The 26,681-nt window shown below is 40.6% G+C and overlaps 2 protein-coding genes across 2 annotated transcripts in view; both read left to right on the forward strand.

Moving 5' to 3' along the window:
- parp4 (poly (ADP-ribose) polymerase family, member 4) overlaps positions 1 to 14,955 on the forward strand; it is a 35,642-nt gene extending 20,687 nt beyond the window's left edge. The window contains exons 24-34 of the mRNA XM_080752971.1: positions 118 to 305; positions 3,107 to 3,206; positions 4,242 to 4,412; positions 4,571 to 4,651; positions 4,841 to 4,921; positions 5,944 to 6,039; positions 6,361 to 7,733; positions 7,833 to 7,974; positions 8,987 to 9,089; positions 10,742 to 10,874; positions 12,066 to 14,955. Coding sequence (XP_080609097.1) covers positions 118 to 305; positions 3,107 to 3,206; positions 4,242 to 4,412; positions 4,571 to 4,651; positions 4,841 to 4,921; positions 5,944 to 6,039; positions 6,361 to 7,733; positions 7,833 to 7,974; positions 8,987 to 9,089; positions 10,742 to 10,874; positions 12,066 to 12,279 — 2,682 coding nt within the window. The 3' untranslated portion in view covers positions 12,280 to 14,955. The remainder of the gene's footprint in view (positions 1 to 117; positions 306 to 3,106; positions 3,207 to 4,241; positions 4,413 to 4,570; positions 4,652 to 4,840; positions 4,922 to 5,943; positions 6,040 to 6,360; positions 7,734 to 7,832; positions 7,975 to 8,986; positions 9,090 to 10,741; positions 10,875 to 12,065) is intronic.
- Positions 14,956 to 17,787: 2,832 nt separating this feature from the next.
- On the forward strand, positions 17,788 to 26,544 carry vtcn1 (V-set domain containing T cell activation inhibitor 1; the record flags this gene model as incomplete). The annotated part of the gene is made up of 6 exons (XM_080752733.1): positions 17,788 to 17,819; positions 18,474 to 18,571; positions 19,895 to 20,102; positions 20,540 to 20,676; positions 22,932 to 23,152; positions 26,452 to 26,544. The coding sequence occupies 6 exons, from the start codon at positions 17,788 to 17,790 to the stop codon at positions 26,542 to 26,544; spliced, it is 789 nt and encodes a 262-aa protein (XP_080608859.1).
- Between the last annotated feature and the right edge of the window lie 137 nt (positions 26,545 to 26,681).

A 26,681-nucleotide genomic window follows, 5' to 3' on the forward strand; every position in this document is an offset into this window, starting at 1 on the left:
CAACTGCTTTTTGATCATCAAAATCCTATGTTTGCAAATATGTGCATTGTTAGTTCAATTACTACAATTAACATGAATAATCAATCAGTAAGCAATTCCCCTTCTTCCCTGGCCTAGTCCCACCCTCCAGTTGGGGGCAGCACTGAGCTGTGGAGGCCCCTGCGGGCCCTGAGCCTGCTGCCTCCGTCGCGCGGCCTCAGGAACCTGCTGCTGCTGTCCGACGGCCACATCCAGAACCCGGACCTCACCTTGAGACTCGTCAGAGACGCCGCTCAGCACAGCCGTCTCTTCACCTGCGGACTCAGGTCACCAGGGGTCACCGGGTTCAAAAAGTTTACAAATTGAATTAGGGGTGCAGCAGTTAATCAAACTAATTGATTTAATCAATTGTATCATACAAAATACATTGAAATTGCCTTGTGGGTGGACATTGGGCGTCACAAACATCACATCCGGATTTGATTTGCGCTACTTCTGGTGATTTTCTTGGTGTGAATCGATGAATAATCAATCCCCATTTTGGGCATGTCATTATGGGTGAAAGTTTCAAATAATACATTTGAAAATAGCTGATCTACAATTTCGCAGCACGCTTCTCAATTATTCGATGAATCAAAAAAGTAATCAATAGAATAATCGCTAAAACAATTAATCGATAGTTGCAGCTCTAGGTTGTATTTATATGGCACCATTGAGTCCCTACTGTTGGTCAGGAGCAATACATGATAGTTCACGTTTTTAGAATCTTAACCGATTATGGTCATAAGCAAACCTTAACACCTTCTAAGCCAAGGGGAGCCCCTTAATGTTAAAACCGTACTATATCGCACATCCCCCCAGGGACTCTCAGCCACGTCGTACATTCCCGGACTTTGTCTTTAAAACCGGAATAAAAGCTTTTGATCCGAAAATCGGCGATCGTCTAACCTTCCCTAGTCACCACTCGTGCACTGATAGCTCATGCAGACCGTGCATGAAGCAGAGGTGACGTCAGCGCCTCTCCTTCTCCAAGGCACCTTCCACCCATCCGTTTACTGTCTACACACTCGAGCTCCTCCTGCAGCCATGCTTGGGGCTATGCTAGCTGTTCTTCAGTCACACATCAGGTTCAGGTTCAGGTTCGGTTTATTAGTCAAATGCGTATCCATACAAGTACAGACAAACAATGAAATGCTTGTGCCAAGAGCACTCTCAGCCTTATTGCACACAAAACAATACGACAACAACAGGTCACCCAGGACAACCCAAAAAAACAACAAAACAACCATACAGTGTGACAGTGTACAGTTTAAAAACTGCGTATATTGTACATGACTACCTACGTCTCGCTTCCATCTCTTCGTTAAGCAGCCTGATTGCTTGAGCATAAAAACTATTACTGAAACGGGTGGTGTGAGATTTGATGCTCTGGTAACGTTTTTTTGAAGGGAGGAGATAGAACAGGGAATGTGCGGGATGACAGCTGTCCTTTAAGATGTTCTCTGTCTTTTTCTTACAGCGTGTGTTATAGATTGTGTGTAGCTGTGGTAATTCTATGCCAATGATTTTGGCAGCTCTCTTCACAATTCTCTGTAACTGTTTACTGTCTTGAGCAGTCACGTTACCAAACCACACTGTTATGCATCCTGTCAATACACTTTCTATGGTACAGCGATAGAAATTAACAAGAGCCTTGGTGCTTAGGCCAAATCTCCTGAGGCGCCGCAGAAAGTACAATCGCTGCTGCGCTTTCTTAAGGATACCTTCGCTGTTTTGAGACCATGTGAGTGAGTTTGTTATGTGAACACCCAGGAATTTGAAACTGTCCACTATGTCTACAGGTGAACCATTTATGGTTACGGGACTGTGATTGACTTCAGATTTCCTAAAGTCAACGATGATCTCTTTTGTTTTACTAACATTTAGAGAGAGATTGTTATTCTGGCACCATAGGGTTAGCTCTTCAATTTCCCTCCTATAGGCCCTCTCATCATCGTTGGATATTAGTCCTATAACCGTGGTGTCATCTGCAAATTTGAGAATAGAATTATTTCCACACCTGGCAACACAGTCATAGGTGAACAGACTATACAACAAGGGACTGAGGCAACAGCCCTGGGGCGCTCCAGTCCTGGTCAATATCTTAGATGAATGCTTGTTCCCTATTCGTACAGATTGTGGCCTGCCTGTCAAAAAGTCAAACAGCCAGTTGCAGATACTACTGCCCAGACCAAGACCCCTGAGTTTCAACACAAGCTTAGATGGTACAATCGTGTTAAAGGCAGAGCTATAATCTATGAAGAGTAGTCTGACATAAGAGTTCTTATTCTCCAGATGTTTCAAGGCAATGTGTAGTGCGAGAGAAATAGCATCATCGACTGATCTATTAGCACAGTATGCAAACTGTAATGGATCAGTATTGGCAGGGATAATGTGCGTTATATGTGATATAACCATTTTTTCCAGACACTTCATAAGAACAGAGGTCAAAGCCACAGGGCGATAATCATTAAGACAGGTGACAGGATTTTTCTTTGCTATGGGTACAATTATGGTTTCCTTGAAACACAACGGTACCACACACAATGACAGGGACATATTGAAAATGTCAGTAAAGACTCCCGAAAGCTGGTCAAAACACAACTTAAGGACACGTGAGGCAATCCCATCAGGACCGGCCGCCTTATGAGTCCCAACGCTCATGGACTATTTGCGGGGACATTTACGTGAAAGGATCGCGCACGCGAAACGCACGGGGACATCGACGATCGGCCAAAACCCCCATTCTATCCCAACGGAAATCGAGAAAATCATGGTGAGTTACTGGCCTGGGGGGAAAAAAAAAAGAAAAAACAGCGGCGCTGTTCAAGATGGAGGGGCTGCGGGGTCATGTTTATAAACATAATATTATGTCTCAGATCACAATACAATAATAAAAATGTCACGGCTAATCTACCAACCACCATTCTATTTCGGACGTCAACGTGTTAAAATGGCAATGTCGGGTGGAAACCAAATGTCCAAAACCGTGTGGATCCAATTGATTATGATCTAATCACAAGCTCTCGTTAATGTCTCATATGTACAATACGTTCATGTATTATTCATGCATGTTTTGTCATTTCAGCCCGACAGCCAATCGGCACATGCTGAGAGCCCTGGCCCAGGCTGGGGGAGGAGCCTATGAATTCTTTGACACTAAAACCAAACACACCTGGTCAGCGAAGGTGATACACACTGTGTACATTTACTATCACTGTAGCAGAGGGTATTAGAGACATACTCTGTGCACTGGGGATGGGACGATATGAAGATGTCATGTCACGATTATCGTGGCCAAAATAATTGCAATTAACAATATTATCGCGATAATCAACATTATGTTTAAAACTGTATTTGTTTGTTACCTTTATTTAGCCCATTTACCGGGACACATTATTACGCATTATTTTATGCTTTAAAGGAGCTATAGTCAACTTTTTCTTGAAAAACGGATGCTAAAATAAAAATAATGTTTCGAAAATAGTTTATAAAAAAATAAGCTTCATACATGTGTTTCTATTCAAAAATGACCACAAAAAGTGTAAAATAATGATAAAATAATAATTTTGGCCATTGTCGGGCCGACACTTTGTTTACATCCTAGTCTAACACTATCAAAGAATAGACTAGAATGTAAACAAAGTGTCAGCCTGACCAAAATGATTATTTTATCATTATTTTATGCTTTTTGTGGTCATTTTTGAATAGAAACACATGTATGAAGCTTATTTTTTTATAAAATATTTTCGTTTTTATTTTATTTTAGGATCCGTTTTTCAAGAAAAAGTTGACTATAGCTCCTTTAACTAATATGTTTTGAAAAATCTTGAACATTTATTTGTGCAAGTCTTTGAATATTTTTGACCCGACTATAAATATCTTCTAAATCGTTTATTTGACCTTTTAAAAGGTTTATTGAAAAACCTATGTTTCTAAATCAGTGGTGCTCAAACCTTTTCATGTCAAGGACCCCCAACATGATATGTATTTGGCCACAGACCCCCATCTCAAAATATTTAGTTCCAGGGACCCCCCAGAAGCAAAACTTGAGTTACAAACTTTCGCTTTAAAAATACATATATCCAAGATTTGCACACATTTTCACGACTTTTCAAAAATAGCAGCTTTAATATCTGCTAATTTTTCAATAGTTAAAGCATTAAATAATTCTAGCTTAACTGGGTTAAAACTGCATGTCTGTGCGTCTCTCCGTCTGTCAGGTGTCCTCTCAGGTGAGGTGCATGGCCTCCCCGGGCTGCAGCTCTGTGTCTGTGAAGTGGCAGCAGTTCAACCCCAGGGCGCCCCCTGCTGTTCAGGCCCCAGCGCAGCTTCATGCCCTCTTCAATGACTGCCACACCCTGGTCTACGGCTTTGTGCCACACTGCACCCAGGTACACCACTCACACCTTTAAGAGTGTGTGTGTGTGTGTGTGTGTGTGTGTGTGTGTGTGTGTGTGTGTGTGTGTGTGTGTGTGTGTGTGTGTGCGCGTGTGCGTGTGTACAGATCAGTGTCTAGGTCAAACTTTTAACAGTATGTTGTTTTTTGAAGGCTTCTCTCCATGGTAATCTGAGTGGTCAGGAGATTAACACCATGGTGTCCACCAGCGAACTGCAAAAGACCAAGGGCACGGTGAGGACATACATTTATATTCCATAAAACACTAAGCACTATTCACACCAAGTACTATAACTATAACAACTGTCAAATGTGAACATCTAAAAGCCACTCTAGCATGATCTTTTGTCCAAAGGATAGCGCTATTAAGTAAAGTTTCTTTACCCTGTATCAGTATGTTTATGTGTGTGTTTATGTGTACAGTTCCTCCACAAACTCACAGCCAGAGCGCTCATCAGGGATTATGAAGATGGAAACCTGGGCTCCAGCGAAGCTGAACATGAGGTGTGTGTGTGTGTGTGTGTGTGTGTGTGTGTGTGTGTGTGTGTGTGTGTGTGTGTGTGTGTGTGTGCGTGTGCGTGCATGTGATTGTTAAATGTTGAACTACTCCTTTAAATTCACGCCTCAGGGGCTGAGGCGTGAATGTGGCTCAGGGGTAGAGTTGCCGTCATTAGAACACGGAGGGTTCCTGAAGGGTTCCCAGTTCGATCCCGGGCTCCCCCAGAGTTAGTGTTGAATCTGTTGATGAGTCCTTGAGCAAGACTCTGAACCCCTAATTGATCCTGGTGAGCAGGTTGGTGCCTTGCATGGTTTCCTCTGCCATCGGTGTGTGTGTGTGTGAATGGGTGAATGTATTGCACATCTCTGTAAAGCGCCTTGGATAAAGGCGCTATATAAATGCACCATTTACCATTTATGAAGATAATGTAAAAGGATGTGAGGGCCCAGGATACGACACATGGAGCATGTCACTCACTGCCCTGGGGGAAGGCCTGCAGGGAGACCAATTTAGCTACGCCCAATTTGAATTGTGGTGGAGCCATGATTTTAGGCCAGCTTTAAACTTCATTGGGGAAATGAAAACTTTCAGGGCTGTTGATAGAGCAGTGTTGTGGCTGCCTAGTGGAATCCATTCTTACCCTTAAATGGATGATGGATTAACCATGGTATCCTTATTTGGGGCATTTGATTATACAGTAGGTGAAAATGATCAAAAAAGTTCAAAGAATAGCTAAAATATAGCTGATCTGCAGGCTCACAGGGCAAAATTTCCGCCTTTTTCTACTAAAATTGTCACTTCAGTGTCGTCTGGGACCCCCCTGAAATCATATGGGGGACCCCACTGGGGTTGAGAACCACTGATATAACTAACAAGGCAGTTCTGACAACATGGTGTGTTCAGGTCAGATAGGTGGGCCGCGAACGCTTTCAAGATTTTCCCAAAGGATGTGAACGACTTAGATTGATGCTGATAAGCAGCTTGTTAGATTGATTTCATTGATGTTTGTCTTTCCCGTGTTCATCAGGAGAAGAAAGCCGAGCTGAAGTCGTTCATCGTGGAGCTGAGTAAAGAGTACTCCATCTTGTCTCAGTTCACCAGCTTTGTGGCCATCGAGGAGAGGGTTTGTCATGTGCACTACAGAACACACACACACCAACCTCACGTGTACACACACTCCTTAAGCATTCATTCACTCACACACACACACACACACACACACACACACACACACACACACACACACACACACACACACACACACACACACACAATCGCACATTTTCAGCTTTAGTAAAAAATAGCCAACCCTACAAGCTGACAACTTGTAGATTGGCTATTTTTGACAAAGAGATTTGGTGTAGAAGGGGAAAAAAGCAGTTATCCCACTGATACACCCCTGATCCTCCCTGTGTGTAAGGGGCTTTTCTCCACTGTGTTCCAGGATTCAGAGCGGACGCAGCAGGAGAGCTTCACTGACGTTCACAAGCTGGTCTCAGAGGAAGATGTGGACTTCCTCCCGTACCTCCCATTCTCTGAGGAGGAAGCACTGGAAGATGAAGAGGAGGAGGAGGCCGTTGAAATAGATAGTCCTATCATGAGATCCTCTTTGTCCTCGCCTGATGCAGAGGAGACCCTGAGCTATTCATCCTTGTCCGATGCAGAGAATACCCTGTTGACGAGCTGTTTTTCCCGGGTTGGTGCAGAGCAGATGATGGACATGGATGTGGGGTCATGGAGCATGGACATGGGGGTATCTGGGGCACTTGTCTCCATCCCCATCTCCTCCTCCTCACTTTTTTCCGACTCTGCGCCACCTATATGTTCTGACCTTCCTCCTCCAGTTATGATGTCACCTACCATGACGGGATCTGCCCTGAGGTCACCTCCCATGACGGGATCTGCCATGATGGGATCTGCCAAGGCTCTTCCCTCTCCTCCTCCTCCTGCTCCTCCTCCTCCTCATACCAGCTTCAACATTGCCACCTGTGCGTTCAGTTACTACACGCCTCCTAAGACTAGGAAATGCTTGTATACACCGCTTCCTAAAGCTTTTTCTGCTGCTCCTCCCTGGAGCCAGGAGGACTTTCCACCCCTTACCCCTCCATCTGCTGTGGGTGGTCCAATACGCTTTGATGGTCCAGGTGGTCCACAAGCCCTTACCCCTCATTCTGCTATGGATGCTCCACCACCCTGGGCCTTTGCCGCTCAGACTGCTGCACAGGGTGCTCCACAACGCCTTATGCCTCCACAGGGTGCTCCACAACGCCTTATCCCTCCATCTGCTATGGATGCTCCACCACCCTTTATCCCTCCATCTGCTATGGATGCTCCACCACCCCTTACCCCTCCATCTGCTGTGGGTGGTCCAACACTCTTTGGATCTCTGTTTGGTGGTCCACAACCCCTTACACCTCATTCTGCTATGGATGCTCCACCACCCTGGGCCTTTGCCATACAGCCTTTTATGGGTGCTCAACAACGCTTTTATATCCCTCCATCTGCTATGGATGCTCCACCACCCTTTATCCCTCCATCTGCTAGGGCTACTCCACCACACTTTATCCCTGCAAGGGCTGCTCCTCAAACCACTACCAATGCACCATTTACCACTCTAGTCCCCTCCGTTGAGGGATCCCCCATGCCTCCCTCAAAGCCCATCTTTGAGGGAGGCACTCTTCACTCTACGGGTGCTTCACGAAGCGTTCGACGGTATTGTGAGAGGCCTGCAGAGTTGGAGTGCAAGAGCAGGAATCTCGGACGACTCGCAGGTACCTTATCCTTACCACGGAAAACTACAGCACCGAACACTTCTACGTGAGTCCCGGGAGCATTTCTATGATTGTTGTTGTTGTTGTTTTTATTACTGCTGTATTACTACTACTACTACTATTCACCATAGTTTTGTTTTTGCAGAGGAGAAAGGGAAGACAGACCCCAACAAAGACAAAGAAAACAACTACAACTACCACAACAACAACAGACAGAGTACACAGTTTTTACTCAAAAGCTGAGTAAAAACATGAAGTGGGAGTCCATCTTCTTGCTGCAGCATACAGTAGGTCCTCTACACTGTGCTTCTCATCTCACTGTTCACTCCTCTTTTGAAAAGAATAGAGAATATATACAACACGGTGTGCAGATATGCCGTTTCAACTCTTCGTGATTCACTGCTCTTTTCCTGAAAATGTCCTGCAAATGAGACTCATTTTTGGAAAAATATTATAAATTATAAAAAAGAAATCTGGTTCTTCATAAAGAAAATACATTTATTTTAAATGATATAGAAAAGGCGTTACAGAAATAACATTCTGTTGTTTTTAACATCTTGTTTAACATGTTTTCATGTCTTTTAGAAATGCGTATGACAATATGCGATCATTATGATACTGTACGCATGGTTTCGATAAAAACTGTCTGAAAACAGGGTGGGACTTATCACAAATAGATTGGTATTTTTCTCTGAAAATCGCCTCTCACACTGGCATCAAACAGACCAGGAAATGAGAAAGTGACCTCAACATATTTTGTATTTTAATTGTAAATATTTGCATATAAAATATATTTCCCTGTTACGTTCTGATATATTAAAGTCAACATCGTCCATGTGAACTAGTTTGTAGTTTGTTAATCCTGCTCTTCTCGTCATCCACACATCATGTAACTTCTCCTCTGATCCTATATAAAACACATATATAAAACACATTTTAATATAAAATTATTTGATATACTACATTTAACCACTAAGATGCCTAAAGGCACTGGACAGTGTGCGTTTCTTCACTCGCTCCATTGAGAACACTGGTTTCTACGATACGGGCACCATCTATTGGCGTGGAAGAGTTATTAGTATAAATATACATGCGATACTGCCTTACGGTGAATCAAACTGATGGGTTTTAATTTGAGGGGCATTTAGACTGAGGCTAGGCCAAAAATAGCTCCCAAAAACCTGGTTAGTGTCAGCTTTTCCTCAAATTCACTAACCCACCAGTCAGTTTGCAAACAGACTGATTCCTTAAATATACCGTAATATCTATGTATAGCATACAGCATCTTGTGTGTTTCAGGAGGGCTACTGGGAGTGTACTGCTGAGCTGGGTGGATTCATTAGAGTCGACCTGCACTCTTTTGCCAACGTCTTCCTGAAGAACAAGGGCATCTTCTCACTGGGTACTACAGCTGTGTGTGTGTGTGAGAGAGAGAGAGAGAGGGAGTGAGAGAGATTTTGAGTTCGCTTTCCCGGTTCAGTTTTTGATTTGCTGATTCAGTATTTAGATATTTGATGTAAATGTTACTAGGCCTTCCTCCTGCAGGACGCCTCCCCATACACACCCATTGTAAATTAAAGCTCCATTTTAACTCACTGAACGCCATAAACGTCTTATACGTCTTTGGACCTCGGTGCCATAAACGTCTTTTACGTCTTTTTAATTAATCAAAAGTTTTATCATTTTTTCATAATTGTAATTTCAAAAAAATCGCTCTAGAAGTTGGCCATATGCCTCCGTGACCTGAGCGATACGGCCGATTTGACTGTAGCACCAGTGTAACACAGTCCGGCGGAAAATCGGTATAGCCGAAGATTGGTTCCGGCCGTTTAAATGTTATCTAAAACGTTCGTTTATACACTTTCCCGTGCATCCCTGACGAACTATAAGTACTCAAAAAACGCAGAAAATTCTCAGGATTCCAGCGGTGCCATCCATTCTTCTCTACCTATCCTTGATCGCGATCGCCAGGGTTCCGAAGTGTGTTAGCATGCTAGCTAAAAGGCCTGGCCAAAATGTAAACAACAGGCCCAAACCAAAAAAAAGATGGACGTCTTCTTCCTTCTTCTGTTAGTTGATCAGATAGTAGGAGACCACCCTCTGGTGGTTTTCAAATGGTATTGCACTCCAGATTGCACACAGGGCCCATCACAGCACACACATATGATGATGATCAAGACATCTTACACATGTTCTATTGAAGCCCAAATCTAATGATAGGATATATATATATAAATATACATGTTTTCCTTTGTAAGAGGGGTAGTGTGGCTTTCGATAGAAGCATAGATTTATATATGTAATTTAAGTACAAAATATGATTTTGGCCCCCATAAAAAGGCAAAATTAAGCAAAATGGCTGGCACCAGTTTTGTAGATTTTGAATAAAGGGTGGCATTCACTGAGTTAACTATGATAAATGTATCAAAAACACCCATTATTTGTTCTGGTGACTCATACTACGTGAGCAGGCCGTGGTTTTTTTTATCACTTTTTTCATTCATTTTTAATAATTATTTGGAAAAAAAATACAATAAAAAAAAAATGAAAAACACGGCCTGCTCACGTATTAGGATGAGTCACCAGAAAAAAATAATGGGTGTTTTTAATGAATCAATCTATCATGGTTCAAATGGAGTTTGAAGTTAACAAGGACGATGATACACGAAAGAGTTGCACGTGACCGAGAGAGAGACGAGTCTACCTGGAAACAGACGTTCAGTGAATGCGTGACTGACGCTTGCAAATGTGCAAATTCGATTGCAAAAATGACATTCATAAAATCGCCGTTCTGAAATGTTGATGTTTTCATGAGTACAGTAATACAAACGTGTGTGTGTGTGTGTGTGTGTGTGTGTGTGTGTGTGTGTGTGTGTGTGTGTGTGTGTGTGTGTGTGTGTGTGTGTGTGTGTGTGTGTGTGTGTATTTTGTACACATTTTGTTCTGATTGTATTGTATTATATTGTGTACACTTCTGCTTTGGCAATGTACAGTATATGTTTTCTCATGCCAATAAAGCCCTTTGAATTGAATTGAATTGAATTGTGTGTGCAGGTGTGAGGGCCCGTGCAGACATCCTGAGGCTGTTGGCCACTCTGTTGGTGCTGCAGCTGATGCGCGTGGAGCAGCTGGAGGAAGGAAAGCTCCTGCGGACCCTCCTCTCACTCGAGGACCCTCCTCAGGCCAGGTGTGTGCATGCGCGTACAGACCGATTTCCTGAGCGCTCTCATGTAGAGAGCGCCGTCGCCATTGTCGCGGTGCAAACAAGCAGCCATTGGTGGAGTAGACGTGAAATTATTGAAAATGGGAAATGCTCAAGTCAAGTATAAATACTCAATTTTGTATTGTACTTAATCAAATTTAGGCTACAAGTTACGTTACAATACTGTTTACAGACTTTACTTTATTCCTTTGCTTTGGAACCATGTTGCATGCAGCCCCACCCTTCACTGTATTGTCTTAACCACTTAAAGGGGAAGACCACCCATTTTCAATATTGAATTATGTCATTAATATACCTTAGAGGAGTTGTGTGGAAATAAAAAAAAAGTTCCCCCTCTTCTGTGTTGCCTAGAACTGGAGGATTGATTTTGGGGTTTGTATAGTGTGTGCCAGCGGCTACGTCATTGTAGTCCTTAGCGGCCATTTCTTGTGACAAAACACAGGTGTTTCAATTGTTTGATTGCATAGAACTAATGCTATAGTCTAATCAGAACACCTGTGTAAGGCTGTGTTGTCACAAGAAATGGCCGCTCTTAGAACTACATTTGGCACACCCTATTGTAAAGTACAACTTGATGACATCACACATTGTACTTTACAATACAAACCCCAAAATCAATCCTCCAGTTCTAGGCAACACAGAAGAGGGGGAACATTTTTTTATTTCCAGCAGTGGTTCTCAAACTTCTTTGGCTGTTGTACCCCCTTATCCTGATTTCTGAAGCCAAGTACCCCCTTCCCTCGACTACAGCATTTTGCTTATTTATATCAAAAGTCCAGTTCCAATGCCAATAAAAAATAAAACAGCATAATGGTACATAACAGTTGTACTAGTCAAGTTGTTGATGTAATTTGGTTTAACAATTTAACAGATGAGCAGGTTCACACAAAGTATGTCAATGTTTTATCATATTTTTTTCCCTCAAGTACGCAGTACCCCTGCGTACCACTAGGGTTACACATACACCCATTTGAACAATGAATAGGGATAATAGGCTCTCTATGCATCACATCGTGACCCGTTGTGAACTTGTTCAGCAGTACACCTGCTAGGTTTGCATATTTTTGTTTAGTTTTTCATAAAGCTAAAGATCTCAGGGTAATAATAATTGTATAATTGTGTTATATAATAGTAATGGTTCATTCCAACTCTCAGGCCAGAGCGATGGGAGGCTGTGAAGAAGGCAGTGGACTGGGCGTGCGGGGCAGACCGGCAGTACCCCTGTGTGTGCAGCCGTCTGGAGATGGGCTGGAGCTGGGAGTCCTTCACCCGCCAGCTCCTGGGTTACGACCAGCCCGCTCCACACTCCCCCTTCGCTGGGCTGACTCACTGGAGGCTGGGGCCCCAGCTATTAGAATGCCAGATCTGAGGGCTGCACACTGAGTCCACGTTTAATCGTGATCACGATTTTGGCTTCCCACGATCAATAACATGATCTTCCGATAATCTTTTTGCGTGCTTCACGGTGCCATTAGAACGCTTGACACGCGCACGCTCCCCAATTCTGGCGACTGCCGGCTTCAATCTCAATATTGATTAAAATAATCAGGATTATTATTTTGGCCATAATCGTGCAGCCCAAGCAGATCTACAAGATTACAAGTTGTCACATCGCAATATACTAAATATTGCAGAAATAGGGACGTTTTTGGAACACAAATGTTGTACGGGGGTCCCTGGCAAAAATATTTTCAGATGGATGTGCGTGGAAAAAAACATATCGGTTTGGGGGTCCTTTCAGTAAACCAGAAATAGATATATAGAAATAATAGTAAAAATATGTGTAAAAAGAAATAATAAATAACAGAAAATACCTTTCAAATAAGTTAAGCAAAAGAGAACTTCTGGCCAATAGCCTATACAGATTCTAGTCTACAGATTCAAGTACACAATTGTTCCTTTTACTGAACCTTTTGCTCTTTTCAAATGTTGGTTTTCCAGAGGTCACTGTTGGTGAGGGTTCACGCACACAAGTGTACATGTACAGTTTTGCCTTTGCAGACAGGGTCCGATTTTCCGCAAGGAAAAACCAGACAACATAACCGGGTCTGAAATGGCCTCCCCTATCTTGTGAAATAAAATGTCGTCAACCAATCATCAAGGACGATGATACACGAAGAAGAATACATTCTAATACAATCTGTCCGTTTTTTCCATGAAGAAGACCGGACCCTGTCTGCAGTGGCCTTCATTGTGAGAACAGACCTAGAAAGCACATCTCTTAGGCAATGTTTGGGATATACATACCATTTTATTTGTAGCCTCCACTTGTGGTGTTGCTCTTATATTTAACCCATTAAAACCATGAAAGCATCTGTCACTTTAGATTTTAGCGTTGGCTTTTCAAAAATAGCAGATGTACAAGCTCACAGCATGTCACTGTGCGGCACTGAATTATTTTTGAACATTTGTTGAAAAACTCTTGAAATAACTTCTCATTTATAGTCTTAATGAGTTAAATCTGTGTTATGGAATGGTTGTCACATAGCCAGACGACCCGAGAAAATTATTTGTTATAATATAAATACTGGATGAAATAACTGTATGGAAGCAATTCGGAGGTGTAAAAAATAACAGCATTGCAGGCAACCACTGCAAAAAAAAACGTTTGGGCGGTCGGTTGTTCATATTGATCGGTTGTCAAAGCAGCTGTTCTTGCCGCTGTTCCAATTTTCATTTTTTTTAACCATAAATATCCATCCCGATTCGTATATAGTTTTTTATTGTATTATTATTTCAAAAGATAAAAAAACATGATCATACATTTTCATACACACTTTTATATAAATGGTGGTACCAGATTGCTGTGGGCTCGCTGCAGCATAGTTGTACACTATATTCTCCTAAAAACTTTGGCACCTATACTCCTACAAATACTTATACCTAGAAACACCATTCAAACTTAAACATGTTCAGGTTACTGTTTAATTGTGGGTGTGTACATGTACTGTATGCTTTGACATTTTTAGTTTTTTACATATTTAACTTTTAAAACACGACATGCAACACATTGTGACGCATTGTGAGTTTGTAGATCAGCTATTTTCAAAAGATTTGTATACGTTTGAATACTTGAAATGGGACAATCTGCATAATGAGCACCCTCTGCTTTTGGTACTTTAAGTACATGTTCACACTAATACTTTTGTACTTTTAGTCAAGTAAATTTTAATTTGAAACTGCAATATTGATACCTTTAGGCTACTTAAGTAAATATTTGAGTACTTTTTCCACCACTGACTAAAGCAGGCTATTGAATACTCGAACAGGTTAAAAACATGCCCACGTGTTTTGTCTCGAGTGGCCTTCACAGAAGCAGGTCAAACAAGAAAAAAAAAAAAAGTCAGCAGACATTTGATTTCAGAACATTCCATTCATGGTTACAATGTTAAATGGGAGTTTCATAGATGAAAGTATCGGAAATACTGAACCCTTTCTGTTTGGGTCACTGATGATCAGAGTCGGTGACAGTGTAGTCACAAGAGCAGAGGTCACTTTCAGTATTTAGGTTGTATATTGGATAACAAACTTACAGCTGTATTGGATTCTTGGTTCAGGGTATGTCAAGTACAACGCGTGTGCACACACACACACACGCACACGCACACACAGACAGCAATGCTTACTTAAACAGAATTAAAAAAAAAGACCAAAGACAATCGCTTCCAGTACCTTTAAGACAGATCATTAAAGTACACATTCTTTGGTCTCAGAATTTCAAACAATGGACTGCATCTGTGTACACATAAAGGTGCCACAGGCTATTTTGCTAATGAAAAAGGGCAGCCATAGAGTTTATCTTTGTTTATTGATCTTCTTTGCACATCAAGAATACATCATAGAGAAATACCAATTTCAATAGTGGCTTTGCCCTTTCAGTGCTTGGCCACTAAATATCACATATTTTTTTCACCAAATACATCTATAGATATTGAGACAATAATATCAACCAGGAAAAGACATGAATAGACCATGTCATATCACGACATTACCACATCCCTGTAGTCTGTTAATACTCAAATGTTATGTTGTTACTGCACTGCAATTTGGCAATAAAGTGTTCAAGACTCTCATTACCTTGTTTGTCATTTCAAAAACACAATTTGTATGTTAAATTAGCAGATTGAGGTCCGAGAGATTGTAGAAGACAACTGCACAAACAAACCTATCACTTACAAAACTGCAGGCATTTCTGGTGCTGTCCTACATGGATGGTATTTTTGCATTTGACTAATGAAGCCTCTTGTAGGATGACGGCAAGCTTTTTTATTCTTTTGATGGACTGGCTTTCAACTAGGGGTTGGCAAGGGATGCCGCTTGCTTGTTTTTGTTTTTTGTTTTTTTTTGCTCATGTGTTGTTTTCTGTTCATTGTTTATTGTTTAACTTTTGCCCTGCCTGTGGGTGTGCGTGCGTGTGTGCGTGTATGTGTGTGTGGTTAGTATGTGTCAGTTTGCAAATGTGGGTCTGTTTGTGGTTGTATGTGTGTGTGAGGAGGGCGCATTTTGCGCAAGTGCGAGGAATGGATAAATGCATGGGCTGTGTAGAGTGTCTGTGGATTTATGGTTGCACTAATTTTTGAGGACGATTTTATGTTCCCCTTTGGAGGAACAGAAGAATGGGAGTTTGCAGGCACAGATGCATCATGTGTGGAGGAAAATGTGTATAGTCTATATAGTAAATATGAAAATATGAATTTTGAAACCTTTGATCCAAATAAGTATAAAATGCATGGGATTGACAAAGATATGGACCCGGATATCCATTTCTATAATAATATAAGTAAAAACTGTGAGTATTACACAGATGAACAATTTATGAGCAGGTCAAATTCCATAATGGAGGGTGCATTATCACTTGTTCATTTCAACAGTAGATGCCTATATAAAAACTTCTCAAAAATTAAAAATTATCTAACTAAATTCAAGAAATGTAATATTATAGCAATATCAGAGACATGGCTTGAATTTAAAAAAGGTTTTGATGTCGAACTGGAAGGCTATGAACTGTTTACAACAAATAGGGACAGTACTAAAGGTGGAGGAGGAGTTGCTATATATGTGGACACTGATCTGAGATGTAGAATGGTAAAAAGCATGTCAAATGTAATAGACAATTTTATAGAATATCTAACTATTGAAATAAGTGTTGAAAAATCTAAAAACATAATGATCAGCTGTGTTTATAGAACTCCAGGTACTTCTCTAGACACATTCAATAATAAACTGGCTGATATGTTTGGGAATTTAAATAATAGTAAGGTGCATGTAGTCTGTGGGGATTTTAACATAGACCTTTTCAATCCAAAAGGCAATATAAAAACAACAGATTTCATAAATCAAATGTACAGTAGCAGCCTATTTCCCTTGATTCTAAAGCCAAGCAGAATTACAAGAGACACTGCTACATTAATAGACAATATATTCACAAATGAAATTGACAGTGAAATAACACTGTCTCGATAACAAAATTTATCGAGACTAACAACAGTAGAAAACATTGCAGCCCTCAACGTGGACCTTGGAAATCAGGACTGGCAGGAGGTGTATATTAATAAAGATCCTAACAAAGCTTATGATGCCTTCCTGGCAACAGTACTTCAGCTTTACGATAAAAACTGCCCCTTAAAAAAACAGGTTGCAAAGCACAAGAAGCAAAATAAGTCATGGATCACAAAGGGGATCGAAAATGCATGCAAAAAGAAAAATCTATTATACAAGAATTTTTTAAAACATAGAACTAAAGAAACCGAAAATAGATACAAGTGTTGTAAAAAATAAATTGGTAAATATTATAAGATCGCAAAAGAAGGAGCATTTTTATAAACTATTTGATAAACATAAGAGTGATACTGTTTGTTTTGAAAGTATCAGATATTTCGTTTCTGATGTAAGATGAAGAGACATAAAGGGTACTAGGCACCATAAGCTGCGGCTTCAGCCTAACTCCTTTTCGGCAACATTGTTGCGTATTTATTTTAAATTGTTATTGTTTTAAATGTTTCTTTTTAAACATTGTATTTTGAAAACCGAAATAAAACCATACCATACCATACAAGGACAAATACCAATCTTGATACAGATACAGAATGTTGTTCTGTGAATCCATTTTGGACTGTAGCCTACACACAATGTGGAAGAAGTACTGAGATTTAATTAAAAGTTGCAGTACAAGCCTGGGTGCCGAGGATATGAATATGTTGTATTAAAAATGTTCCTGACTTAGTTGTTGTTAAAGATGGAGCTGATTTTTAATGACTTGTGCTGCTGGAAAGATTTGTCAGTTGATATATGTTTTATATTAATCTAAATCTGCAAAGAGAAAATTTTGAATATTTGCCTCTGATGGATTATTATGTGTAGTATAAATGAAAATACTCAAGTAAAATAAACATAGGCCTACATCAAATTACTACAGTACTTCAGTAAATGCACTTTCCACCAGTGCAGCTTATGAGTCATATTCACGTATGGAATTTGCTTTAGAATCCAGTTCATAGTCAAACACTTTTTCAGTGGCAATATTTCGAATATAAGCTACTTAAACAGAAATGTTCGTACTCAACTCGGCTCAACATAAGTGTCAATTAGTGTGTGTGTGTATAAATGAATATCAAATGCACATGGCTTTCCCTTAGAACATAATGTATATGCCTATATGTTGATTAAATATGTCAGAGAGTGGCTGAAACAAGTAGTACACACCTTAAATGCAATATTGACACAAGGGGTAGCGTTCACTGCTGGATGGTGAGTGACGCTCCTCAACAGTACCAACAGTAACACCTAGGTTAGATAAGACAATGTAGAGAGAGACGAGACACAGGATAGTTGCTCAGTCCACAGGAGTAGTTGCAGGGCTACATGGCTACATGGAACTATGGCTTCAATGGGAGACACTATCTTCGCAATGTACGTCTCTGTACTTTCAGGGGTTTCAAGTGAGGTTTAAGTGAGGTATCAAGTGAGTCAGTGAGTAGAGGAGTTCATAGGCTATGCTGTAGCTTTTTAGATATGGGAGGTGAACTTTACACTCTTTATTTATTTGTTTTTCATCAATTAATTCTATCTAATTGATCATAGGCAATAAATTGACCAAGTGTTGCTATATGTCTGAGCAACCAATTTAACGTGATATTTTATAGAGGTATGATGGTTTTTATGCAAATGCCTATTGTAGTACTTTATTTACCTAAATGTAACATGCATTATACAGTAAATAAACCCATTGTGTTTTTTTTCCCTGTTTTTTTTTTCTTCGTTTTTTACTATTCTTATGTTTGAGTTGCTGAGTCTGACTAATGGTGGAGATTAGAGTTTGATGAATGAATGTTATTCAAGGAGTAGTTCACCCCCAAAATGACTTTATTGATTATACTTATGCCATGGAGACTTGAGTTAAATTATATTTGTATGTAATCAATAGAAAGAAAGTCATTTTGGGGGTGAACAAGGGACTATATTTGTCAGTAGAACAGATTTGATGTGAATATGTTATTGTTAACTCCTATAGGCCTATCAATACACCTTGACAGTACTTGGGAATGTGTTTGACATTTCATACAGTGACTTCACTGATGTGTTTCTGTATTTTTACAGTATGATCATCCTCATTGTCATTTTTGCAGCCGTCATCATTCTCATCCTAGCACTGGCATTATCAGGTAAGAGCTGTCTTTAAGAGATAGGCTAGTGTTTCTCAAACTTTCAAATTTCAAGGTCTCCCCTTTACTCTGACAGTGTACAAATGGAACCAAATGTACCCGTTAGGGTCCATTTGGTTCCACTTGTACACTGTCAGAGTTACAAACTTGTATGAGTCAATTTAGACCCCCCTAAAGGAACCCACAGAGTCCCTGGAATCCACTTTGAGAACCACTGGGCCAGGCTATAGTGCACCTAAACCAAGGAAAATTTTAAACACAGAGTTGCCCCTACAGATTACTGTACTTGAACTGGTCTCTCAAGTTGTGCTCAGTAATTCATTTAAATGTCATTTGTCAGGATTTTACACTTCATCTGGCACACAAAGCTTTGTCCATGTCCATTTCATTTTTACCACTTAAACCCCAGCCATATTTGGGTAAACCTTTGCAAAGAATATCAGATCTGCAAGCTCTCAATGCTTCACAGCAGCGAAAATATTCAATGTAGAGCGAAAACATGAAAGAGGACTAGCATAACCATGTGGGGTTTAAGTGATTATTATGTGTGTGTACACAGGGATGATGACCGTGTTTGGATAAGATAATCAGTTCAAGTCATGACAATAGTCACTGCTGATTGACATTAAACAAGCACATGCAGAAAGGTGTGTGTGTGTGTGCACGAGCGTGTGTGTTGTATTTGTGCATTTACCAGTTAAAGAAGCATATCTGCAACTTGTCACAGATTTGACTGTAATTGATTCCAGGGACGTGCTGGCCATTAGGAAAAGCGGGACAACTCCCGAAAGGCCGGTCCATTCCCGGACGGTCCAGGCCTGCCATTAAAAAAAAGGCCAGCCCACAAAGTAAATATAACGCATGTAATTGGCCCACTGGCTTGTCTCTCATGATCTGAAATGGCCAATCTTTGAGAAGCAGCAGCGCTATAGAGAGATCTCTCTAGCAGCCCACAGAGCCATCACATTGGCCCCATTGGCTTGTATATCATCTGAATACTGGCCCACTACTCCCTAGCTTCCTTGACTACATCTGGATGGTCTACATGCAACATCATTAGAATCCTTATACCAGAAAAACGATGAGACCTAAAATCACAGTAACCGTTAATCGGTTAGAATTTGGGGCCTTGTGGCGCGTCCGGAAGGTGAAAAAATCTGGTGCGTGGCCGATGATTGACTGAATACATATGTTTGTAATATTTGTATTGATTTAGCTGCTATTATTATTATTTCTTTTTGAAGATTCTAGAAAGTGTGAGAAGAACTGATTTAGAGGGCATTGTAGAATGGGCCTCAGGTCTTAATCCTTATTGCTTCACAGGCCACCAGTCTGAGTCTGACGTGCGAAGCAACAACCTCTCACCCGTGGCCAACCTGGGCCAAGATGTCGTTCTGAGCTGCTTCTTGCACTCCAGACCCACCAGCGACGTGTCAGTTACCTGGACCAAGGAGGGGCTGAGCGGCCTGGTTTACAGCTACCAGCACGGGAAAGCGGTCCTCAAGGACCAGAACCCTGCATTCCATGACAGGCATGTGCACATATATCAAAGGGGGATTGAGCCCCTGCCCTTTTATCCATCTGTAAAAAGTGCCCTCTCCAGAGCATGAATGCAGTTTTCACTATGGTGAAAGAAATGCAAATGCATGCCATACCAGAAGACAGCATTCAAGAGAATTGCCTTGTCCAAACTCTCCTGAACTTGAATGTAGCATCTTATGCTGAAAGAATTGCCCTCTGTGTAGAAATCCATGTCGTACGCCATATCTCCAGTATTGCCTTTTTTATGCTTAATTTTAGTGTGGTATCAAGTACCGAAAATGGCCGACCTCCAAGCTCACAACGCTTCGCAACGCGACACGTTGAGATTGGAGGTCTGCTATTTTCAATATTTTCACCAAAAGGTCCTTTTAGAAATTTCAGCCCCTGCCTCTCTAAAATTCTCTGCACGTCCTTGTTCCACGACAGAACTCAGCTCTTCCCCGACGCCATCGCCAGTGGGAATGTTTCTCTGTCGCTCAGGAGGGTGAGACAGAGCGACCAGGGAGTCTACCGCTGCCAAGTCAACACCAATGGCACTGTTGATGTTCACCTCAGGGTGGCAGGTAGGTAGCAAGGTTTATTTTTTGGGGCTTTTATGCCTTTATTGATAGGGCAGTAGACTGACAGGAAATGGGGAAAGAGATGGGGAGTGACACGCAGCAAAGGTCGTCGGCATCGGGACTCGAACCCGCGACACGCTGTCAGGCATCAGAGACTATGTGGTATGCGCCTGGACCGGTAGGCCAGCGGGTGCCCCCAACTCCAAGTAGCAAGGTTCATTGGAGTTATCTTTAGTTTTAGCTTGTATTTTGTTTTGACTTCATGTTTTCAATTTCAGCTTTAGTTTTAATTCGTTTTCAGGCTTTTTTATTTTTGCTTTTCACTTTCGTTTTAGTGTTAGTTTGAGTATTTTATAGTAATATTGGAGTATTTGTCTGGGCCCTGGGATGAGGTTCAAATAGGTCAGAAAAAAGTTTTGTGTATTATGAAAAACATACATTTTAAGAGGGTATTCAAAGGTAAGCACTTTCAACCCAATCTGGGTACCCATCGTCAAAGAAAAGGGGAAAAACAGCGCACCCTCTGTTATGTTCCTTTTCATTTCAGAAGAGTTGAGAAGCACTTCATCCGTTCTCGAGAGATTACTTTCAACCTAGTGTCCCTAATTTGGGCATGTCATTAAAATTGGTCAAAAATCTTCAAATAGCAGATCTAAAAGCTCACAATGCATCTCATCCTAAAGATTTGTGAGCTTATAGATCTGCTATATATTTATTTTACTTACTTCTAAATAAAATCATCTTCATACAGTATGTATCTAAAATACTAGGTTTATGCATGACATATTGACAAAGACCAAGGATGTTTTCTCTGTGACGATTGAGTTTTGTTTGAGTTATAGTTTGGTAAACACACACTGCAGTTTCAGTTAGTGTTGATGTTGACCTTACAGTGGCAAGAAAGGAGACTCATCTTTCTGGTTTCCTTCTGTTTATTTACACTGATCCCAACCATGGTTTAACATGCTCTTAGTTACATCTACAGTAGACAACACCATCAAGCTGATGCTTTTAATGATGCTGCTGCAGGCACTGGGGCGGGTTTATAGGGCATAGCAGTGGTTTCTGGTGCCACAAAGAAATTGGCCATACATTTTTTCCATAGACTTTTACAAAAATATTTATATCAATTATGGTAAGCCTAGAAACAAGCCATCCAGGATCCCGGTGAATCATGACCATAAAACCTTAGATTCTGTGAAAAAATATATTTGATATTTAATTATATGATATGATATACTACATTTAATAAATAACCTTTGATTATTTTATTTTTTGGATCCTGGATGGCTTGATTCCAGGCTTAAAATAATTGATATAAAATGTAAAAGTCTATGGGAAAAATGAATGGCCAATCTTTTAGTGGCACCAGTAAGCCACTCCCACTGTTATGCCCTATTGAGTGCTGTACTTAAGTAACTTTCTTTTGAATATCTGTACTTTAGTTGAGTATTTATTTATGTATTTATTTAAGCTTATTAAGGTATTATCACTCTGCTACATTTCCAATATTGTACTTCCACTACATTTCTAGGAAAGTGACCGTGGGACCCAAACTTTCTTTTAAAGAAAAGACATACAGAGAGAATAACGAATCTATAAGCAATAACAAAGCATTATGACATTTTAGAAAATGTCATAATGTCTCCTATAAGCCCATTCAACTTCAATCTCCATGTTAACCATGTTAGACTCAGACAATATCAGTCACCAGAACCAGGGGTGTGTGTTTTAAATATAAGTCTAACATGGTTCAAAATGAGTTGAAGGTCAATGGGCTTATTTACATGTAGGAGGGTCAAATATCAAAATAATTAATCAAGCTATTGTTTAATTGGTTCTCTCTCCAACACTACTTTAAATTAGTCTGGGGTGCACAGAAAAGCATGAGTAAAATACCCCTTTAATTATTGCCAGACCCATGAAATGGGTAGGCCTACATAAGCAAATGTCGGTCTGTCCGGGTTTTCTATATAAAGGGTATATATGATGATGACATGATGATGACATGCCTACAAAAGGCATGATGTCATAAATGATGATGACAGACAGGGGGTCTGGCACAACCAGGTTGACCTGGTCTAGTTTTTTAAACACATGATGTAACTGAGCAACTTTCACTCGTAGTTGAGTATTAATATTTGACCATGGAATATCTATACTAGACTCAAGTAGGCCTACCTGGGTTGAGTAGCCTACTTTGTCCACTACTGGAGCACAGTGCAAACATTTGAATTGACATCATTGTTCCTCTGCAGCCTATTCTGCGCCCTCGTTCACTTACGCCTCTGACGTACTGACAGCTACGTCACAGAGATGGCTCCCCAAACCCACCGTCACATGGCTGGACCTGGATGGCAAGGTCCTGAATGGCACGACAACGTTCTCCCAGACCTCTGACGGGATATTCAGTTTAATCAGCACCCTGCAGCCTGTCAGCCAGAACACAACCTACGTCTGTCGCATCCAAAACAGTTTGGTGAGAGCTGTTGCTGAGGCAACTATAACAGGTAATTAGTGTGGTTGCCCTAACATAGTACTTGTCCGGCTTTATTATTCAAGAGTGACCAAATGTTTTTGTGCAAATTGCGCCACACATTGCGCCATATGTCAGATTGACCAGCTTCATCAGGAAGTGTGCGTTTGTGATGGAGTTTGGAGTCTGTGATGTCATATGTAGAGGTATTTACCAGCTCCATATATGGAGATCCAAATCATCAGTTTGATGAGGTCAGTGTCGTGATCTTCATATATGGAGATCCGGGTGATGATAGTCAGCTCCATATATGGAGAGAGAGAGACACACAATTAAAATGTTAACTTTTCCCAAATATGGAGATCAGATGACTGACATCATAGATGTCTGACATCATAGACCACATGAGACTGGCACAGTATGTCCATATATGGGCATTCCAAGATATGGGCTTAATATTGATGACATCTAGGTTGGGATCTCCATATATGGGCATAAAAGGGACAAGGACGGAATGGTTTAGCACACACACTCAAAGAGGGACAAGGACTGACAGATACGGAAATATTTATTTGCAAGTGTGACTTGTGTCACGGCAACCACACTTGTAATTTCCGATTGCACCTTTCTAGTTTTTCTAGCAGCACTGGCCCGACGGATATGGAGCAACTGTGTGTGTAATGTGGTCCATGGCGCTTGAATGGGCTTTAGCCCCCGGGAGCGTGCACATAATTCAGCGCCTATGGCGTGGTCCCTGTAGAAACACATGGGTGTTCATTTAACTCACAGTGTGTACAAATGAAACCAAATGGACCAATTTGGTTCCTTTTGTACACTCTCTGACTTACCGTAAATACATTTTGCTGCGGGTGTATTCAAAACTCATAATGGGTGAATGACTGTCATGTTGACTTTCAGAGCAAGCAATCAAAATCGAGGGAAATACAGAGATTTCTCGCCTGGTTTTTTGTTTACACTGTGAGGAACATGTTGAAACAGATCACAAGGTGGCCCTGATGGGTTTTCCTTAAAATGCAACAAAATACCTCGCTGGTTCTTATTATTAAAGACATTTGAAACAAAGAGGTATTATTTATGACAACAGCAATGAAATGTGTTTCTCTGTTTTACAGACAAAGGAGTTTCCACAAAGAATTTCTTCACCTACAGTGCTGCTGCATCGCCTACAGTGGCGTCTAAACACCTGTCTCTCATCACATGTTTTCTTCTCTCTGTCAGATATTTGACCTGATCATTATTATTACAAAGTTACACACAAGAGTTAAATCACTTCAGATGAGATTTGAGCACTAATTGTCAAGCACGCTCTCAGCCTTATCTTCCAAAACTGTTACTTTTCCGGATTGAAATTCAAAAATAGCAAAAGTAGCAGATCGGCAAGGTCAAAACGTGGCACTGTGTTTCAAGCTTGCGGATCTGCTGCTTTGGATTCTTTTGTGTGACACTGTAGTGTGATCAAGTAGGGCATTAATTAACAAATAAATAGATCGAAGGTTCCTCGGTTTCTGCCCGACAACAACAATATAATAGGTCATCGCTGATGCTCAATAAGATGATGCTCATCATCAAAATAAGATGGCACTCTTTCCGTCTAGAGGTGATTGGCTATGGACAGTTCAAACCTTCTGACATCATCAATGGGCATTCCAAGCTGATAGACACTGACTGCAGCCTTACACTGTAAGTTTTGCTGAGAATAGTCGATACACAAGCTCACAGCGCGACGAGTTGTGAGCTTGTCGATAGGCTATGTTCAGCAAAAGCAAAACCCTAACCCTTTCCCCACAATAACAGAAAACAGAAAATACCCTAGTATGAGGGACTGTTCAACCATATGGGGCAAGTGGTGGTTAAAAAACAGTTTTAAATCTTGTTTAAAATTACCATGAATCATATCATCGGTGGACACATTTTTGAACTATCCACAGTCCAACTCTGAGACACGGTGTAGCGTGTAGATAGGAATGCACAAGTGAGAAGGACCCATATAATGTATAGCTCCATATTATGGAGATGATAATGAAAAACTGCAAAAAGCTGTATTAATGAAGTACTCAGTACTCACACAAATGTATGTAAATACTAATGAGATTAGGAATGCATAATATCAGTGGTGTGTTCTCGAATTTTGTTGAGGGCATACTATAATCTACGATCCGCGTCCATTCATGTGGCCAGCGCATACGCCAGTGTATAATGCCTATCAGATATGCTACTTTGAAAGTTTCACGAGGACATACGCTTTTTCTATTTCTTATATCCCTGTATCATGTAGAACACAGCACAGCATAATATGTAGGTAGGCCTATATTGTCCAGGATAAAGGCAGCCTAGCAGCTTAACTCCAGATCTCCCATACAGTATGGTGTACATTTGCAGTATTTCACTTTGATGTTGTTACTGTGTAACAACAGGTTCATATCAATTCCAAATGAGGTCAAACAACAGACAGAGAGCTTTACATTATTTAAGTTATGTAGCAATTGTTGATGATGTATCCTATATTTTTAGCACAGTCTATAAACTATTTCCACATAACTTGGGACCCCTTTCTGTATTATATCAACTCCCTAATTTGATCAATACCTGGTTTGTTTGGTATATTCTGGTGTTTCATTGCTTTGTTTTGTTTTTGTTCTAATGCCATTGTTTTTAATGTAGGCCTAATTGTCGTAATTAATAATGCCATAGTGCTTTCTTGGGTTTCAATCCTCTTCTCAAAAGCATTCTTTTGTATTGAACTTTACTTTCTGTGTTTTGTTTTTTTGCAAACCGAATAAAGTAAATACTAAATAAAGAAAGTAAGTAGGCTGAATAAAGTATTCATTCAATCAATCGAATATATTCTATATATATTCTAGTAAAGTAGGCCTACCTCAAAATTGTACACAAACTAAGTAGACCTACTGGTAACAGTGTGGGCACCTTTTTTCTTTCTTTCTTTTTTCTGGAAGACTAAAAAATAGCAGATCTACACGCTCACAACCATAGCTCTCAACGCCTCGCATTGCTAGGAGTTGTGAGCATGTAGATCTGCTATTTTCACAATGTTTGCCCCTGTTATTTGACAAAATGACCAATGTTTAATTTGTCAATTTAGAAGCATCAAAAAGTCCTTCAATTGTCACTATAAATGTGCAGATACCCTCTATACAATTAAACTTTATGTTGGTTTGTTTACTGTTGAGTGAGAAAACAGTGTTTCACAATCACATTAAGTTAATCATCTGGTGACCCCCCAAAAATAATTTGAGGACCCCCCTGAGGGTCCCGACCCACAGGTTGAGAACCACTGTATGGGAGTCGTGATGCCACGCCTGAAGGGCCTGCAGACGTCTCTCATTGGTCTGTTCGGGAAGGTGTCAGATGTCTGAGAGGCAGAGCAGTAGTAAAAATTTAGGCTACTTGAGTTTTTCCAGCAAGAGAAAAGTAGGCTAGACTATTATTATAGTGGTCTCTCTCGTGTCTCAGTCTGCGTTTGTAATCAATGGAATTTGAACTTTTAAAATGC

The sequence above is a fragment of the Nannobrachium achirus genome, assembly GCF_963921795.1.
Source record: "Nannobrachium achirus genome assembly, chromosome: 22".
NCBI lineage: Eukaryota > Metazoa > Chordata > Actinopteri > Myctophiformes > Myctophidae > Nannobrachium > Nannobrachium achirus.